Below are 19,827 nucleotides of genomic sequence, written 5' to 3'. Positions count from 1 at the left end.
TGTCTGTGGGTTTGTTGTGCACACTCCGTCTTTTCTTCTGATGCTATGTATTCTAGATTGAATTCTATCCTTCCTTAATCTTGTGGCCAGCATTGTGTCGGCCTTATTGGCCTTCTCGTAGAATTTTTGTTTTGTCCATGCTATGGCCTTCTCAGCTTTATCCGTAAGTAGTAAATTTAGTTTCCCTCTGAGGTCCCGCAATTCAGTCTCCCTGGCTATACTATGGTCTACTTTATGTGCCTCCTCTAGGGTCTTTATCTTTTCTTGCAGGCTTGTTGTTTGTTTCTGTCTCTCCCTCTTTCTATGCGAAGCGACACTGATAAGCTTTCCTCTCACCACCGCCTTATGGGCCTCCCAAAGGATATAGGGTGAGTTCACGCTACCTTCGTTTATTTGGAAGTAGTTGGAGGCCTCGTCACTGATCTCAGCTATGACTTCTGGCATCCTTAATAGAGACTCGTTTAGTCTCCATGTCCCTTTACTTGTTTGTTTGTGTATGTCGACAATGTGCACTTCAACAGGACCATGATCTGACCAAGTAATAGGGTGTATTGTAGCCTTTGTAATTTTTGGGATCAGTAAGGAATCTACAAATATGTAGTCTATCCTTGTGTATACTTTGTGGGGGGCTGAATAGAAAGAGAAGTCCCTTTTCTGCGGATTCATCTCCTTCCATGCATCCCTTAAATCAAACTCTTTAAGTCCCTCTCTGAGGGTTTTTCTCTCCCCCTTTCGGGCAGCCATTGTCTTAGCTAGGGCAGGTTTAGATCTGTCTTGTTTTTCATTTAAGGCTATATTAAAGTCTCCCGCCATGACCAGGCGGCCCCGGGAGGTTGTGCCCAGCAATCGAAACAATTTTGTGAAAAATATTCTCTTATTTTCATTTGGTGCGTAGACATTAACTAGGGTTATTTGTGTATCTTCTATGCTCCCCGTGATTATTAGGTATCGTCCCTCTGGATCCCTTTTTACCCTGTCTACCTTGAATGGAGAGTTCCTTGTTAGGAGTATGGCCACCCCTCTTTTCTTTTCGTCCTTTGCCGAAGCTGTGTATATCTGGGGGTATAATTTGTCCCAATACGTGGGGGTGGAGCCAGCAGTGAAGTGCGTTTCTTGTAGGAATATTATGTCCCCTGAAAGTCTCTTATATTCTGTCATGGCTAGCTTCCTTTTTACCACATTGTTCAATCCCTTGGTGTTATGTGATATTAGTGTTAGTGTCATTTGTATTTACCTGGGTGTGAGGTCTTCTCCTCTAGTGGATTCGTTTTCTGGTGTCCCTTGAGGGTCGGCCCGGAGGGTATCCTTGCACCTCGTACAGTAATGACAACATTCAAACATGTAAACATCAAAAATAAAACAACATATATAGGGTAATCCAGGTGACTAACATAGCCTGGATTTGTGTGTTCACTGGACGTGAACGAACTTTCTCTGCGATTGCGCAGTAGCGCTAATCCAACACCCATAACCTTGGGTGTGTACGGACCGTACTGCGGTCCCAGGCGGCGGGCCCGCTCAACAAATCAACTTTTTTTTTTTTTTTTTAACAGTTAACATTTCTATCCCTTTTTGTTTATTTTTTATTTAATATAGTAGACCTTTCTTACCAAATGTGTACCTCTATACCATTGTGACCAGCTTTATATAGAGCAAGCATGACTCAGCAGTCGGGATCATATATTTACCCTATCTTGTCTACAACTCCCCCCTCCTACATTTTTTCTGTTTCATTTATTTATTTTTGCCTAGCTACATGTATTCTGCGTACTGTACCAGTACTTCTACTTCTACCTTACGGGTTACCCGCTCAACCATGGGGGAGGGAATGACGCTGGCCCCTTCTTATTTCTTATCTGGATTTATATAACACATCTCAGTCTATCATTTGGGCATAGTTCCTTATGTCGGGATTTACGGGTCTTCTTCACTTTAGCAGGTTTTGCATAGACCTAAGATTTAAGATTTCTGGGGTTCCTTTGGATTTCTTCTGTGTGGAGTGGCTCCTCTGCCCACTTCTTTCCATACGGGTCTGACGGGAGGCGGTCTGTGTTCTTCGCTGGACATGGAGTCTGGGGGTTGCAATCCCAGTCTTTCTAGGAAGTCCACTCCCTCCTCAGGAACCCTCATGTAGGCTTGCGTTCCATTCCTGGTGGCGATGAGGCGGAATGGGAACCCCCACTTGTATCGGATTTCGTTGTCTCTCAGGACTTTTGTGATATGTCTCAGGGCCATCCTCTTCAACAGCGTTGATGGAGCTAGGTCGTTGTACACGTCTATCTTCACATCTCCCCATTTCAGCCCTCCTTTTTCCCATGCCAGTTTAGAAATCGCTTCTTTAGTTTTAAAGTAGTGCATCCTCACCACTACATCTCGAGCTCTATCTCCGGCTTGTGGTCGCGGTCTGAGCGCTCTATGCACCCTGTCCAGGATCAGTAATGCTGGGGGCGTTTCCGGGAGAAGGGTCTGTAGCCATTCAGTTGTTGCTCTCTCCAGATCTGTGACCGTCTCTGGAATGTTTTTGAACCTGAGGTTGTTTCTTCTTGCCCTATTTTCTTGATCTTCCTGTTTTTCCTCCACGGCGGCCATTCTGGCTCTTAGGGCCAGGATCTCCGTATCCATAGTGGTCTGGTTGTTAATGGTTTCATCCACTTTATGTTCCAGCGTATCTGTGCGTTCTCCTATAGAGCTGACCTCTGTTCTGAGGTCTTTGAGAGCGCTTTGGAGCTCTTGGTGGAGTAAGGTTTTTAGGCTTGCATATAAGTTCTCAATGTCTTTTTTGGTTGATGTTTGTTCACATACCTCAGGTTCATGTTCAGTGTCTGACTGGGTGGGAGATGGCGCTCTGCTGTCTGACCTGCCCGCTTTACTTTTCTCTTTTGTCTTGAAGAAGTCTTGCGGCGTTGGTTTTTTCGGAGCCATTCTAGGGTGTTGTATATCCAACGCCTCCAATCTATGCGTTTCCTACTTCTTTTGTTTTGTTAGATGCTTTGGTATGCCCGCCGCCTCATGGAACCCGCTTTAGGCGGTCATTGTGGACTGCGCCACGAGCGCATCTCCGAGAAACATATTAGTGTTATGTACTCTTGTTTTGGTAATTTTCACTTGCGTAGGGTGCTCAGGGACGGGCCCCACCAGCTGTAGTAGTGCAGATGAGATTTAATTATTATCTTTAATTTGTTTGTCACAGATGAGATTTAATTATTATCTTTAATTTGTTTGTCTGTCTCTTTTCTTGCTAATGGTGGGTAGCCCCAGTCAATCCACAGTCCTTTGGCTTGGTGAGGCTGTTTTTTTTATTAAATTTTCTGTTTATTTTTTTTTTTTTTATTCTGTGGGGATCTGCACCTTTAATTCAAATCTGCGGCGGCCATCTTGGATTTTGCTGACACGCAGTCTGGAACGCATGGAGCAGGCGGCTCCGCTCCCCGCAGCAGCTCCGTCTCCACCTCAGAGGTACAGGCAGGCGGGGGGGGCGCGGGGGGGGCGCAGGTAAGCAGGGGGTAGGTTGGTACAGCTCACCCCGAGCGGCCGCCTGCCAGGAGAAGTTTCTTTTGATAGTGGAGTCAGCCTCGGCCGGCCGCCATTTTAGGCTGCTCTGAGACCGGAGCCCCACGCTCAGTGCTCTGAAAATGTTCCCGCTTGTTGAGCACCGGAGCCCTCTATTGCCCACCGCCTGTGGGGAGGCAGGATCGTGTGTCCCAGCGGGGGGGGGGGGGGGTACTGGCAGGTCGGATGTCAGCTCCTTTCTTTTCCTCTCCCTACACATTAGCGGCCATCTTGTTAGCCGTCCAGCACCTTGCGAGGCCGCCACAGTTCGGAGTCAATGTGGGGGGTGGGGGGGGGGGGGCCGTGGGACAGCGCCTGGACCGGCGATACAGACCTCCCGGGAGCGCACTGGCAGCCCTTTTCTAAGGGGTAAATAGCTGCTGCGACCCCTCTCTAAGCTTGCCTGTCTGCAGGGGATGAGGGATGGGTCTCTCTATGTCTAGCTCTGGAGAGTGCTGTGTGTGGCACAGGACTCAGAGCCGCAGTGAGTTGCAGGTCCAGATATAAGTTTCTGCAGCCCCTTCTCCTCGTTCGCCTCACTCTCCCACTCACCTCTGTAGCAGTTGATGTCGGGCAGGACAGGTTGCTCTTCTATGGTGGAGCTCGATAGGCCCCTGGAGCCACTGTTTATTTTTCTTTACTTTTGTTTATCTTTGTAATGTCCATGTATTACATTTTTAGGCTCAAAATAATCTGTATGGTGTGAGCTGACCAAATTCGTGGGAATTTAGTTTATTTGGCTGGCGATAAGCAAGGATTGCTGTGGATTGCGAGTTAAGGCTTGAGGAGCTTCAGTAAAATGCGGCCATCTTGGTCTGACTCCAAGCCACGCCCCCAGTCTTTTTTTTTTTTAATTAGTTTTTTTACTTCAATAGTTTTATATGTGCAATCTCTAATTACCTAAAGAACTGTATAGCTGCAGATCAATTCGTTCTCCATGTATTGATCGGCGAAATTTGGTGACATCATTAGTGAAGGGATCTGTTTTTCTTCTGCTTCTTTCTCTCAGTGGAAGCTCATGAATATTCATGAGCACTCCTGCACTGACATGTGCTAGAGGGAGGGCAGGGCTGACAAATGGGTGTGCCAGGGCTTGTGACAGGACATGAAGGGGCAGTGCCTTAGCAAATGGCTGTTAAAATAGAATACAAGAAAATTGGTCTTTCAAAGTTGTTTTTTTAAAAACAGAAAATGCTAAAAGTATTTTTTCTTACTACAGAACTGATTTATTAAAAAAACACACATGCAGGATATTGACTGAACTGCAGCTTTAACACAACCAAGCTAAGGATTCTCCACTCTATAACTAAATTCAATATGCCTGAAAACCTGATGCAACGGACTGAAATGATGCTGGAAAAGATGTGTTCTATTGTCTCTGAATGAATTGAGAAAAGAAGCGGACCGTGGACTATTTGATATATATTGAAAACTGGGACATTTATTTGCACCCATCTAATGAGCTAAATGTTCACCTAATTTCTCAAAAGATTGCATGAGAGAGGATTTAATCCAGCCAATTAAGTTATTTAAAGCAGAACAAGTGTCTTCCATAATTTTCCTAACACAGCCTCTTGGGATGACAGGCTGGTAATTTGACATCGCAGGTAGCATGATATTTGGATTTTGAAGCTGCTTTCTTGGGCTTAGCAGCCCGAATGTCCAGTTACGGCTGCTCAGATTACTGGTCCCCTGAAGATGATGGGGCAGACATACTGTATTGTTAAAGAACAGTAATGCCAGTATAGCTGCTGTGAAGATCAGACTACTGCACCGACACACTTTATTCGAGCAAATACCCGGTATGTACCTGGCAGATACCTGGAATGCGCCGCTCCTCACCTCTGACAAGCCCCGTTGCATTTGCCTTCCCAGCCTGGGTTCATGCCTGGCTGATGGAAGGCTGATCTGTTAAATGATAATGATTAGGATTTAATAGGCTGCAATGCTTCGCGTGTCTACCAGATGGCATAAATTCATGAATTGTAATGCAGTATATATATATATATATATACTGTGCAGTATTGCAGCCAGCGGGAATAAAATGCTTTATCCCTGCCTGGAAAATAACTCAATGCACTCGGGCAGAAAACAGTCACAAACCTCAATACACCCGGGTATACCCGAATTCGTGGGACTAGCCGAGCTCAAATAAAGTGTGTCGCCAGTGTACTAAGGCAGTGGTAGCAAGCAGTGCAAAGCTGTCAACAATGAGGCTGCTCGAGTTGTAGGGAGTAACTGCATGGAAGGCTTTTATGTTCCAGAGGCAGATTCTGCTTGTTCAAGTTTGCAGAGAAATAAATTCAATTCTGCGTGAAAACAGATACTGCAAACAAAGTGTAGTGGCAAAGGGTATCTTTTAAATACCTGGCTGTCCTGCCCCTGGTCTCCCCCAGCAACACACATGACTGAAAGTGATGTCAGCTGCCCTCAGCGCAACTGGAAGAGACATCAGTGGGAACTTACCCTATTCTGGGTAAGACAAGAATAACTGAAGGGGGAACAGGCCAAACCTCCTTTTAACATGCGACAGAAGTCTTGCCCTACCCCAGCTAGAAGGAAGAGTTAAATTCCAATGGTTTCCGGCTGCTATGGAGGACGCTTGTTTTGTCTCCAGTTTTAGCATTTCTTATTGTTTCCGGCCTATGCTGTTGCTAGGTTAATCTGTTGTCTCAGCAACCACCCTTTCCCCACCCCTGGGGTCTTGGTTCTTTCCTCTGCCCCTATTACTTGGTTCAGACCTCGCCTGTTTCTTTCAGGGCTGCCTGCAGTTACTTCCTTTTAGAGCTTGCAGCCTTCTTCCTGGTTTCTTCCCACTGCTCCCTGCGATTGTATTATTTCTTACCTATTCCTTATTTTTATACACCCAATGTTTTTCCTTCATTTTTGTTTATATTCCCATAATAAACATCAGAAAGTCAAAGAAAAGTCCTTCTTTCATACAAAATGGAAGTTACGTTATCTGCCTGTCTCAGCTTATTAAGCCACAGTAAGCCTGGGACAGAACAGTAAGAAACAGCTCCACTGAAGGCAGGCTGGGCACAGACCAGCTGCAGAGTGAGCAGACATACTACACTTCAGCACAGCTGTACAAGTGACATAGAAGCCCCTCAGATCCTCCTCTGCACTTTGTCCCCACAGCTAGGGCTAAAAAGGGCCACACTACGGACATCCGCCAGGACACAGATCAGAGTAACGGACACCTGCGAGTATAACCAACCACTACAGGACACCGACCAGCCCTATCCGAAGCTGTCTGACACTGGCGCAGGTAACAGACTGCACGCCACACACAAAGGCCTACATGGCAGAACGGAGACCCTCACCAGGACACCACACATCAGATTGACAATGAAGACGCTGAAACCTCTACACTACCGCAAGAGATGCAAGAGTGTGTAAGGCCTAAACAGGCAGACACTTTCACAGAAGGCCCACGAAAGATATGTATCTGACATTGACTAACACTGTGACAATACTGCCTCCTTCAATCATGCAACAGTTATACCCTTACTCAAGAACAGCAAGCTTGACCCTACCTGTCTCTCTGTGAGGAATCGCCATCCTGGCGGCCGTAGACTGTCTCCTCACCCTAAAGACCCTTCGGCGATGGACATCCAGAATGCGCCATCTCATGGCCTGGTTACGCGCGCACGGATCTTGCGCGATCTGACTGTCTCCAGGTGCTGACTCCGCCCCCTGCTCCGGCACGCCCATTCTGGCTTTCTATTTGAGGATCTCCCTTTATATACCATTCTGCTTCAGACTCTCATTGCTGAGCATAATCTAGTTTGACGCCATGCCTTGCTGCATTCAGTTCCTGTGACCTTGCCTTGCCTGTTACCCTCCTGTTGCCTGACCCTGTTTCTCTCATTGGACTCCACATCTCTCCTCTCCTGATCCGGCTACGAACGACCACGCTCCTGTCAGTCCTGACCTTGGCTAAGTACTCCAACGATCTGCTACTCTCCTATCCTGAACCTAGCTACGTACCCCGACGATCCGCTACTCTCCAATCCTGACCTAGCAAGTAACCTCAACTATTCTCACATCTCTAATCCTGACCTGGCTTGCACGACCACTCTACATCCTAGGCGTGCCCGCGTAGTTGTGGGTTGGTGTTTCTCAATTCCCTACCTCAGCACCGCGGTCGTGCTTCGTTTGTGGTGAGCTACGCGTTACATGCTCTAATTATTGCCCTGCCTGCCTCCCGCCTTTTGCCACTAAACTCCTTGTGTTCTCTCGCTTGCTCTATTTTCTCAACACCTACTCTCTCCTAGGAGAGAGAGAGAGGGGGAGAGAGGGGGAGAGAGAGAGAGGGGGAGAGTGAGAGAGGGGGGAAGAGAGTGAGGGGGGGAGAGTGAGGGGGGGAGAGAGAGAGGGAGGGGAGAGAGAAAGGGGGGGAAGAGAGAGGAGGGGAAGAGAGAGGGGGGAAGAGAGAGGGGAGAGAGAGGAAGAGAGGGGGAGAGAGAGAGGTGGAGAGAGAGGAGAAGAGCGAGAGAGAGGGAGGGTGGAGAAGCGCGAGAGAGAAAGGGTAGAGAAGAGCGAGAGGGTGGAGAAGCGCGAGAGAGAGAGGGTGGAGAAGCGCGAGAGAGAGAGGGTGGAGAAGCGCGAGAGAGAGGGTGGAGAAGCGCGAGAGAGAGAGGGTGGAGAAGCGAGAGGGTGGAGAAGCGAGAGGGTAGAGAAGTGAGGGTGGAGAAGCGAGAGGGGGGAGAAGCGAGAGGGGGGAGAAGCAAGAGGGGGGAGAAGCGGGGAGAAGCAAGAGGGGGGAGAAGCGAGTGGGGGGAGAAGCGAGAGGGAGGAGAAGCGAGAGGGAGGAGAAGAGATAGGGGAGGAGAAGAGAGAGAGGGGGAGGGGGAGGAGAGAGGGGAGGAGAAGAGAGAGAGAGGGGGAGGAGGAGGAGAGAGGGGGAGGAGAAGGGGAGGAGAAGAGAGAGGGGGAGGAGAAGAGAGGGCGGGAGGAAAAGAGAGGGGGAGGAAAAGAGAGAGGGGAAGAGAAGAGAGGGGGAAGAGAAGAGAGGGGGAGGAGAAAAGAGAGAATGAAGGAGAGAAACAGAGGGGGAGGGAGAGGGAGGAAGATGGGCGAGGGAGAGAGTGAGAGGGGGGAGGTAGAGAGAAGGGGGTGGAAGGAGGAGTCTACCTGCTGCCCTGGAGGGTGCCTGTTAGAGGCCTGTGGAGTGGGCCTCCAGAGCTGTGTAGCACCCTGCTAGATTATTTACCCTTTTTTACATGTAAGCTATGGCAGTTGCGGGCAGGGCCAGAATTAACAGCTAGTACCAGGCTGTGTATGTGAGTTAGTCTCCTGGTTAAGGTATAAAGTTGCACTTTCAGGCACATGCATTGTCTGGGGAGGCCTTGGAAAGTGCTAGGAGGCCATGTGTCTGGTGGGGTGACACACTTGCTACAGCTAGATCTGCCCAGTTACTGGGAGCAGAATGTTCACACCACCTGAATATATAAGGGGGGACCCTTCCTATTATAGAGAGTTCCAGACTCCAAGGTATGCACCCAAAGTAGTCATTATATACTTCAGGCAGGAAGACCAAGGGAAAGCCTTTCTCCTTGTTGGAACAGATAGGGATGAGATTCCCGAGTGCAGGGTCCTTGAACTAGGTGACCAAGAGGGGCTACTCTTGCGTGGGAGGTGGTGAATCCAGCCTCCACGTTCAAGGAACAGTGCAAGGTACTAGTTCTGCATTGCCTACAGGGACTCCTGTCTGGAGGAGGAAAGGTTACTATTCTATGGTGATGCCACGTTCACTACAAGCCTGTCCTGATTACTGCTCTTTTGTATGTTGATCCTGCAGACAATAAAGACCATACTATTGAAAAGTTCCTGGCGCCCTTTCTTCTATTTTTCCTGCACTCCACTCCTAACAGCCTTGGCCTGACTCCATGGAGAGAAGACTCTGAGATAAGAGGTAACCACTGAGCTAACACTCTAATGAGCAGGTATAAACCCTGTCATAGTGAACCAAAGACATTGTTATTCATGTACACCCTCTCTCTATACAGCCGGGTGGGATAGGGGTGTTACAGCCGCTTGCTGAAGGGTGCCCACTGAGGTGTCTGTCAAGGAAGCCTCCCTTCCACCTGCCTGCAGCATACTGCCTCAGACAGGCACCTCCAAGGTGAGCATCCAGCAGGCCCCCTCTGCAATGTTTGCAAGCAGTGAGCTCGGGCCTGTTTACCGAATGCGTGTGCTTTGAATGTGCAGTGCATTTTAGTTTGTAAACATGGTACAGTATAACTAGACATTAAAAAGTTATGGTGGGCATAAATGTTACAAAAACCCTCCACCGTACAGCGAATAAAAATACCACTTGTGGGCACATTTGCATGTCTTAGACAGGTCTACTGCCCGGTCTTTCCCCCGTTATCACTTGGCAAACGGTGCTTCCACTGCAGATAGGGATTTTGGGTAATGACATGCAAATGAGCACTTATGAGTCACTCTTTACTGCTTATCCATTTGAACATGGACCCCTAGTGCATAACCAGTAAACCTACTCACAGCGGTTTCAACCTTTTGGGTCCAGGGCAAGGTTGGTTGATACTGTACTGTAGCTTATTCAACATGAGCATGATTCGAACTCAGTGTCATTGTTTACAGTCTCTGATTAACTCCCTAAGCCACTCCTCCTGGGGAAAGACAGGGTTGCAGGCCTGTCCGAGACATCCAAATGTATCCCAGAAGTGGTATTTTTATTTGCTAAACATGGTAAGAAGAATGGAGGAAGGCGAGTTACTGCAGGTACTCCTTCTTGTGTAAAATCACTTCGCGCTGAACAGGAGTTTAAATAAAGCCTCCTTCCCTCCTCTCTATCGATCCTCTGACCTCTGGCTAGAGGTTGAGTAAACAAGATTATTAAGTGCTCCCCACACCTAGAGGCCCTGATGAAAAAAAAAGAGTTCTTCAATTCCAAAGAAACCAAAATAACCAAAATGTTTACTTCCACGTATAAAGACATTGTTTTCACATTGCAGATATCGTTTTGCAAACCCACATGTTTTGCACATTTAAAAATGTATAAGGCCGCTGAAAGCTGTAAACACATCGTGCCGGCCCTGCAATGCATATCTTCAAAATTCTCCATTTACTGTACATAATTATTTGGGAGACCGAAATATGCCGTGTTGCTGGTGTTTCTTACACCATTTCCATGCTGCACGCTTCACTTCCAGTACGTTACCGTGGCAGAGTTTATACAGTGAAATTCGAATAGCCTCTAGACAGGATAATAATGTTACTGCGGTGTTCATCTGAAGATCGATCAATAGCAGATATGACAGGAAAAGGATTGCTGGAGATTACCAGTGCAAAGTGCAAATTCTGAAATCTGTACTAATTGATGCCAGTCAGCCCTCAAACCACTGAATACTGATGAAGCAGATGAAGCAGATTTTCTTATTGATGCAAACTATATATTTGTATTCCAAGAGCAATGCAGCAGCATCCAATTGGAAAACAACAGCATTCGTTTATCAAAATGCTATCCTACAGTATGTATTCAATACAATGAAAAAAAATTCAAAAGCGTTATTTACTGGACACATTTAACCAAGTTATTCTCATAGGAAATATAAGAAACACCAGCTTATACATTTACCAATTGGAAATGAAATGGCCTAAAAAATAAATAAATAATAATTTAGTCATTAACACTCCATCTTTCTAACAGCTTCGGAAATGACAATAACAAACTTAGAGAGGATATTTAGACAGTTTTAAAACCATAAACAGGTTTTATTAACATGCAGACATTATTAATTGGAGTCCAACAGTATGATACTGTAGGTATTTTTGTCTTCTAAAACGAATGGTTATGAATAGGAAAATGTATTGAGACACGAACATTGAACTACGATAGTGCCAATTGGGGCATCAATGGGAGTTGCCAGGCAATAGTACCCAGATTGGCACTATTGCCGTTGAATAAATAATACCAAAAGGTATACACATTTTATTATCAACCTCTTCGCTGCTGGAGTTAAAATAACCCCATCTAATACTGAAATCTATCCTACAATTGGCCTCAAGTATTCACCAGCTCTGAGTGAAAAAAGTTACAGTATTCTGTATATTGGGACGTATATTCTAATCAGTCTCCTGCAGTAAGACACCTTCCAGCAGTGGGAGACACATTACAGCCCTTTGAAGTCAATGGGCCATAAGGGGTTTACCAGCACCAGTAAACATCTTATGGCAGATGACTGCTTACTGAATATTGGCCATAGTTTCTCACTTCTCATCTGTGTTCCCAGCACACATACCAATCAGCAGTGGTGGGATTCAACATTTTTAGCAACCGGTTACCTCTCACCTTACTGCCCTTTCATAGTGAAATATCACCATCAGCTTCTCCCCCTCACCATCAAATCTCCCCCAGTCCCTCTCATCATTCTCACATCTCCCCCCCCCCACATTTCCCCCAGATGGATCTCCCCCTCACATCTCCCCCAGATCTCTCCCTCACATCTCCCCCCTCACCTGTCCGGGTGGCGTCTCCCAGCATGCTCCGGCATCACATGCGGAATATGTGCACAAGGCAAACAAGGCATGCAAAAGCACAATATTACTCTGACAATCTCCACCAAAATACATCAAACCCAGCTAACTTCTGGAAGGTTATCAACAAAATATTCCAGCCTCCTAACCATCAACAACCAAGTAATATCACTAAGGGGGATATTACTCTGACAAACCCCACTGACATTGCAAATGCATTCAATGATTACTTTGTGGGGTGTGCCACTAACTTATTAGCGAAACGCAGCCCAAACCACAAATCTGAATCTCATCCTGGGAGTACACACATAGCCCCACCCCCTCCCAATACTGCCCACAATTTTCAATTTGGCCCAGTATCTGAAGAGGAGATTATACAAGCGCTCCTCAAACTAAAACTAAGCAGCCAATGTGGACCTGACTTACTACAATCTAGGTTACTACGACTTGGTGCCCCAGCCATTGCCAAACCAATTGCATCCATAGTCAAATCTATCCTGTCTACAGGCCATATCCTAAGATCTGGAAAACTGCCAGAATTGTCCCAATCTTCAAAAGTGGGGACAAAAACACTGTCTCAAACTACAGGCCAATCTCACTTCTCCCAATCCTATCCAAAGTCATGGAGAAATGTGTCCACTCCCAATTAAGCGATTTCTATACCAAGACAAATTTCCCTAGCCAATTCCAATCTGGGTTTCGTCCCAAACACTCCACCGTAACTACCCTGCTTAAAGTTTGCAATGAAATCCAGTGTGGAATGTAACGGGGACAATGGGGAATGTCAGTGGTGCAATATTCCTAGATTTTGCAAAGGCTTTTGACACAGTTGATCATGCTATCCTGCTTAACAAACTCCAGAGCTCTGGAATAGGGAAGCATGCTTTAAACTGGTTTCAGTCCTTCCTATCAGGAAGATCCCAACATATGTCCATCTCAGGCTCTAACTCCAACCCCCTGGATATCACCTGTGGTGTCCCGCAAGGCTCTGTTCTGGGGCCCCTACTCTTCTCAGTGTTCATTAATGATCTTCCCACAGCTTGTAAGGAAGCCTCAATACACATATATGCAGATGACACAATCCTATATGCACACAGTCATAGCCTCTCTGACCTTCAACACATACTTCAGTCTGACTTTTTGAGACTCGAAAACTGGATTTCCCAAAACAAACTGTTTTTAAACACTGACAAGACTGTAACAATGGTATTTGGGACCAAGACTAAATTTGTAAAGCTTCCAGTGACTGAGCTCCTGATTAGAACCAACGCTAACACCACCCTAACCCCTGTCACTAGTTTTAAATACCTGGGCTTATGGTTTGACTCCCACTTAACATTCGGAATGCACATTGATACCCTGACAACCAAGACCTATGCCAAACTAGGGGTACTTTACAGGAACAAATCCTCCCTATGTCTCCTGGTCAGAAAGCGTATCAAACAGCAGATGCTAATGCCAATTATTGACTATGGAGACATAGTATATGGCTCGGCACCTCAAACCCACCTTAGAAAACTTGATACCCTCTACAATTCAATTTGTAGTTTTGTTCTCCAATGCAACTACAACACACATCACTGCGAAATGCTCAAAGAACTAGATTGGTCATCACTAGAGTCTAGGCGCAAAGTTCACCTTTCCTGTCTTGCATTTAAATTCTTCATGGGCAAGCTACTCATCTATCCGACCAAGCTCCTCACCCCAACCACATGCAGCACCCATCACCTGAGATCAGACTCCAAAAGACTGTTCATGGTCCCAAGGCTCAATAAAGTATCCAGCCGTTCCTCCTTCTCCTACCGTGCATCCCAAAACTGGAACAACCTAAGAGGGGGACTCTCACATCCACCACCAGTTTAAGTTCTTTCAAATCTAAGGCTGTCTCACATTTTAATCTGGTCTGTAATTGTTTCATACGCCCATAATATATATTACTAGCTGAGAGACCCGGCGTTGCCCGGGATGTAAATGCGTAATAGGTAGTATTATTTATAACTCGTGGAACAATAGGTGAGTATTTGTTGTAAAGGTTTCGGGGGGGGGGGGAGAAAGGGGAGCGGGGGGGGGGGGAGAAAGGGGAGCGGGGGGGGGAGAAAGGGGAGCGGGGGGGGGAGAAAGGGGAGCGGGGGGGAGAAAGGGGAGCGGGGGGGGAGAAAGGGGAGCGGGGGGGGGAGAAAGGGGAGCGGGGGGGGAGAAAGGGGAGCGGGGGGGGGGGAGAAAGGGGAGCGGGGGGGGGGGAGAAAGGGGAGCGGGGGGGGGGGAGAAAGGGGAGCGGGGGGGGGAGAAAGGGGAGCGGGGGGGGGGAGAAAGGGGAGCGGGGGGGGAGAAAGGGGAGAGGGGGGGGGGAGAAAGGGGAGCGGGGGGGGGAGAAAGGGGAGCGGGGGGGGGGAGAAAGGGGAGCGGGGGGGGGAGAAAGGGGAGCGGGGGGGGGAGAAAGGGGAGCGGGGGGGGAGAAAGGGGAGCGGGGGGGGAGAAAGGGGAGCGGGGGGGGAGAAAGGGGAGCGGGGGGGAGAAAGGGGAGCGGGGGGGAGAAAGGGGAGCGGGGGGGGGAGAAAGGGGAGCGGGGGGGGGGAGAAAGGGGAGGGGGGGGGAGAAAGGGGAGCGGGGGGGGAGAAAGGGGAGCGGGGGGGGAGAAAGCGGAGCGGGGGGGGGAGAAAGGGGAGCGGGGGGGGGGAGAAAGGGGAGCGGGGGGGGGAGAAAGGGGAGTGGGGGGGGGAGAAAGGGGAGCGGGGGGGATAAAGGGGAGCGGGGGGGGGGGAAGGGGAGTGGGGGGGGGGGAAAGGGAGTGGGGGGGGGGGTGGAGAGCGGTGGGCACATGTATTGTCATAATTTATGTATGGGCATTTCCCCCCCCCCCGTTCCCCGTGACTCCCCCCCCCCCGTTCCCTGTGACTCGCGCTCCCCCCCCCCGGCGGCCGCTTGGTCCCCCGATGTGCCGTCCTGCTGAGTGAGGCGTGCAGGCGGCTGCAGGAAGCGCCCTGTGTGGGCCTAAGACTCACGCTCCCCCCCCCCCCCCCGGCGCCCGCTCGATGTGGCGTCTGGCTGAGCGGCGGTAGGAAGCGCCCTGTGTGGGCCTGAGGCTGAGGCGGGACGCGCAGTGGGCCTGAGGCTGAGGCGGGACGCGCAGTGGGCCTGAGGCTGAGGCGGGACGCGCAGTGGGCCTGAGGCTGAGGCGGGACGCACAGTGACTTACCTGAGCGGGTGGTAGCGCCGGGGAGGTAAGGGAGCGGCTGGGGTAGGAGGGCCGCGCTTCCCGTCCGGAGCCAGTGCAGGATGGCGCACGTGAGGGGGGGGGGAGGGGGGCGGACAGAGGGTGTGTGTGTGTATAGAGCTGCTGTGTTGTGTGTGTGTGTGTGTGTGTGTATAGAGCTGCTGTGTTGTGTGTGTGTGTGTGTATAGAGCTGCTGTGTTGTGTGTGTGTGTGTATAGAGCTGCTGTGTTGTGTGTGTGTGTGTGTGTGTATAGAGCTGCTGTGTTGTGTGTGTGTGTATAGAGCTGCTGTGTTGTGTGTGTGTGTGTGTGTGTATAGAGCTGCTGTGTTGTGTGTGTGTGTGTATAGAGCTGCTGTGTTGTGTGTGTGTGTGTGTGTATAGAGCTGCTGTGTTGTGTGTGTGTGTGTGTATAGAGCTGCTGTGTTGTGTGTGTGTGTGTGTGTGTATAGAGCTGCTGTGTTGTGTGTGTGTGTGTGTATAGAGCTGCTGTGTTGTGTGTGTGTGTGTGTGTGTGTATAGAGCTGCTGTGGTGTGTGTGTGTGTGTGTGTGTGTATAGAGCTGCTGTGGTGTGTGTGTGTGTGTGTGTGTGTGTGTGTGTGTGTGTGTGTGTGTGTGTGTGTGTGTGTGTGTGTGTGTGTGTGTGTGTGTGTGTGTATAGAGCTGCTGTGTTGTGTGTGTGTGTGTGTGTGGGCCGTCACTCCGCCTCAGGCCAATGAGAGGTGTGCGGGGGCGGGCGACCCAAGGGACCAATGAGATTTCCCCTAGGGACACCGGACATCCAGGCAGGCAAACATACAGTGCTTTCACTAATATAGTATAAGATCTCTAACTGTGCACGCAATGTCTTGTATATAATGTATACCCTGTTCATTTATGTAGCTGTATTTGTAACCATGTATTATTTGTTTTTCTCTGTGCCCAGGACATACTTGAAAACGAGAGGTAACCCTCAATGTATTACTTCCTGGTAAAATATTTTATAAATAAATAAATAAATCGCATGTTCCCCCTGCAAATCTATTCAGTATGGCTGTGCGGCATCACATGGCGCCACGTGGCCATGACAACGTGACCCTGCGTAATGTTATGATGTCACATAGCGTCCCATTGCCATAGCATCGGGGCGTCACGTGATGCGGTTACGTCACGTTGTGTTCCTGTTGGCATGGCAACGCCCCTCCATTTGAAACCGCATGGCCATAATGAGAAGGCATACAGGGAAAAGATGCCGGGAGATGCCGATAGATGCCACCCGCTGCCCGGACAGGTGAGAGAATTAAGCACCAGTTCGGCGAACTTGTGAAATTTTAGTAACAGGTTCGCACGAACCGGTGCAAACCGGCAGAATCCCACCACTGCCAATAAGGTAATACTAATCTGTATTGACCCATGGGGAAGAGATGAATAAAGGATAAAGGAAGAACCTCTATTACGGGAAATCAATACAAGGAGAAACTTTTGCAGTTTCAAAATCTGAACCATGCTCTTTATTTCAGGGGGTGAAAATTTTTTTTTTTTAAAAAGTAACAAAAGCATTTTCAGAGAAAACACAAAAACTCACCAAATAAATTAGGAACTTCCAGCTAATAACATAGGTCTGTACTTTTACGGCTGTTATCTCCTGAGATATATTTGGAGAAAAAGTCACCAAGAGATAGGTTCCTGTAATCGCCAAGGTCCCACCTGGAAAAGATGCAGTGTGTGTTAAAGCTGCAGTTCAAGCAATATCCTACGTGTTTAAAAAAAGAAATAAAAAAAAATCAGCTCTGTACTATGAGAAAATATTTGAAGCATTTAAAAAAATTAACAATTTTAAAGACATTTTTAATGTATTCTAATGTAACCGGCATTTCTGTTCTTATAACAACCATGTACAAAGTCACAGTCCCTTCCCCTTCTGAAAAAGCACCACCTTTTTGAGCCCTGCCCTTTCTAGCAGTGAACCAATTGCATCTAGTGCCTGCCTGGTCACATGATCTTCCTTACAGAACTTTGGCTGCCAGTGCAGACGTCTAGAGGCGACATCTTGAAGCGGCAGCACGGCTTGTATCCTGTTTACTCGGCTGCCTAGCCATTTTTTCTGCACACTTTATATGCGATTTAAGATATAATAAGTGACCATGGACACACTACACCAGGGGTGCGCAAACTTTTGCTCCTGCGCCCCCTGCCTCTTCTCCCCTGGTGCTCGCGCCCCGCCCTCTTTGCTCAGTGCAGCGTCAAACGATGCGCGGGGTCATGTGACGTCACGCCGCATGAACCCCCACATAGAGACGCTTTCAGACACTGGCTGAAGCAAGGTAAGTTGAGGTTCCAGAGGTCTCACACGATCCCCCGGCATTCATTTTTATGCCTTGGGAAATAGCATGGGGCCTCTGCAACCGCCCGCGCCCCCCAGAAAAATCTCCCCCCCTGTTTGCGCAGCCCTGCAGCACTACACCTTTTTAGGGCCTCTGTCTGCATCATAGGCTGTCATCTCTATACTGTATGTCTATTTCTGGTGCATCATTGATGCGATAGAGTGGAGGGTCTGATACTTTTGCCACACAGGTTATGACACACTGCAAAAGTTACTATTTGAACTGACACAGTTATTTTGTGTTCCTTTATCCTGGTATCCAATTCCTCTTATATGACACATTGTGTGTGGTGGCTACAGTTGCTATTCCCCTGTTGGTCTCGCTATTATAACATACTTGTTTTTACTTATACCTAGCAAGGCTAGGGAGAGATTCACTCATACTATATTAAGTGTTTCTATTTTCATCTGCTACAGACACTAATCATGGCTGTTGGTGGTATCAGACTTTGATATATGTGTTTAACACTGTTGTGGCTCATGGTGTGTGTGTGTGTGTGTGTGTGTATGTGTGTGTGTGTGTGTGTGTGTGTGTGTGTGTTGCTTCTATCTACCTTGACCCTTACTGGATTGTATATTTACACTCCAGAAGTATAGCAAAGCACTTAGTGAGACATTTGATCCACCTTTGCTTTTTATGTATGTTGACCCCTATATGGGAAATACATCGTGGTGTAATAACACCTATATACATACCGGGTTACTGGCCTATTTTCGCCATCCTATTGGAGGATGTGATCAATTTTTCACTATATATAACGTTCTCCTGTGTATATATTATTATTTTGATGTTATTAAAATTGTATTATTTTTCCTTTTAGTCCTATGTGGACATATATTTGGTGTATGTCAGAGTACCCCAGTTATGGGCAATTGACCCCCTTTTAGAGACATTAGTTCACATGGACCAATAGTCCACATATTTAATCCCACACCGAGTGCATAATATAGGATCAAATCAATTTGATCAGTTTTTATAGAAAAGCTCAAAAATCAGCATAAAAGTTTTGTTTATTGGATCTATTTTAAAATGAATATAATTATTTTGTTTAGATGTCTATTCCATTTCAAATCGTCTCATACTTTACAAAGAGAATGAATCAAAAGTGTACCTGCAGATTGTAAGATTCTTAAACAGTATTATCACTAAATAGATTAAGATGGTAAATACCTTTCAATATATTTGGTTGCCATTTAAAAATACTGGTCTGATGTTATCCACAAAAGTGTCAGTCACCTACATTTAATCCATTAAACTGCCATTAGTTCACCAGCCAGCTTTATAGGTTGACAGTCGCAATTCACAAACTCTTTTACACAGCTTGCAGCTACACCGAAATGTGCACCAGTTGATTAAACAAGATCAGAGTTTATTCAAAAGACCACATCTCCATTGAAAGTCCATGACCTTGGAAAAATCTCTCTCAAGCCTGTATTCTATGTACTCTGAAGTTGTTTATTTCAGATAAAATATCGGGTTGTTGTTTCTGGCTTGTCCAGGGCGTACCCCCACAAAAAAGCAATGGCCCTCGTTCTCCAGAGGCTGGATTGTTCCTGGGCTTGATGGCGTTCAGGAAGCGGCAGCGGGTGCTAGAATCCACAAAGGTGGCAGACTGGGTGGGGTTTTATACCAAAACTAAAATGGCTGCTGGCCTCATGGACTGTTCTAGTTTCTACTGGTCCTGGGTTTGAACTTAACTCCTCGGTGTGCCCCTACAGGTCTACAGGGAGTACTGTGGGAGGGAATCATGACAGTATGAAAGCTCACAGGAAAGAGCAGCCAGAATTGTCATTTAGTTGGCAAAGAGATACAGGCTTCAAATAATGCAAGTGTATGCCCCAACATGAAGTCATGCAGACAATGAAGTGCAAGACTTCTACCATGAAATCAAACAAAATAACAATAAAGGAAAGTGTCACCTCAGGATCGTTACAGGAGATTTCGATGCAAAGATTGTTGCTCAGCAGAAAGACAAGTCATCAATCATGGTTAAGGTAACACGAATGGACATGGAGACAGATTGATAGAATTTGTAACATTGAAAAACTGATATAATTCCCCTACTTCAGTCTCTTTCAAGCCTTGCAGGTTGATGTGGACTGGTTTGTGCATGTTGTGCGAGCATAACTGCCCTTGGACATCTCATTCTTGAATTCATTCTTCAAGAAACATTCAAATAGAAAATTGTCACGAA

General features: G+C 47.4%; 1 protein-coding gene across 2 annotated transcripts in view; it reads right to left on the bottom strand.

Moving 5' to 3' along the window:
• Nucleotides 1-19,827, bottom strand: part of NIPAL2 (NIPA like domain containing 2) — a 127,451-nt gene that overhangs the window by 41,940 nt on the left and 65,684 nt on the right. For both annotated transcript variants that reach the window (XM_075582654.1, XM_075582653.1), the window contains one exon: nucleotides 16,835-16,956. In XM_075582654.1, coding sequence (XP_075438769.1) covers nucleotides 16,835-16,956 — 122 coding nt within the window. The remainder of the gene's footprint in view (nucleotides 1-16,834; nucleotides 16,957-19,827) is intronic.

The sequence above is a fragment of the Ascaphus truei genome, chromosome 2 (genome assembly GCF_040206685.1).
Source record: "Ascaphus truei isolate aAscTru1 chromosome 2, aAscTru1.hap1, whole genome shotgun sequence".
Lineage (NCBI taxonomy): Eukaryota > Metazoa > Chordata > Amphibia > Anura > Ascaphidae > Ascaphus > Ascaphus truei.
This window is presented reverse-complemented; position numbering and strand designations above follow the sequence as displayed.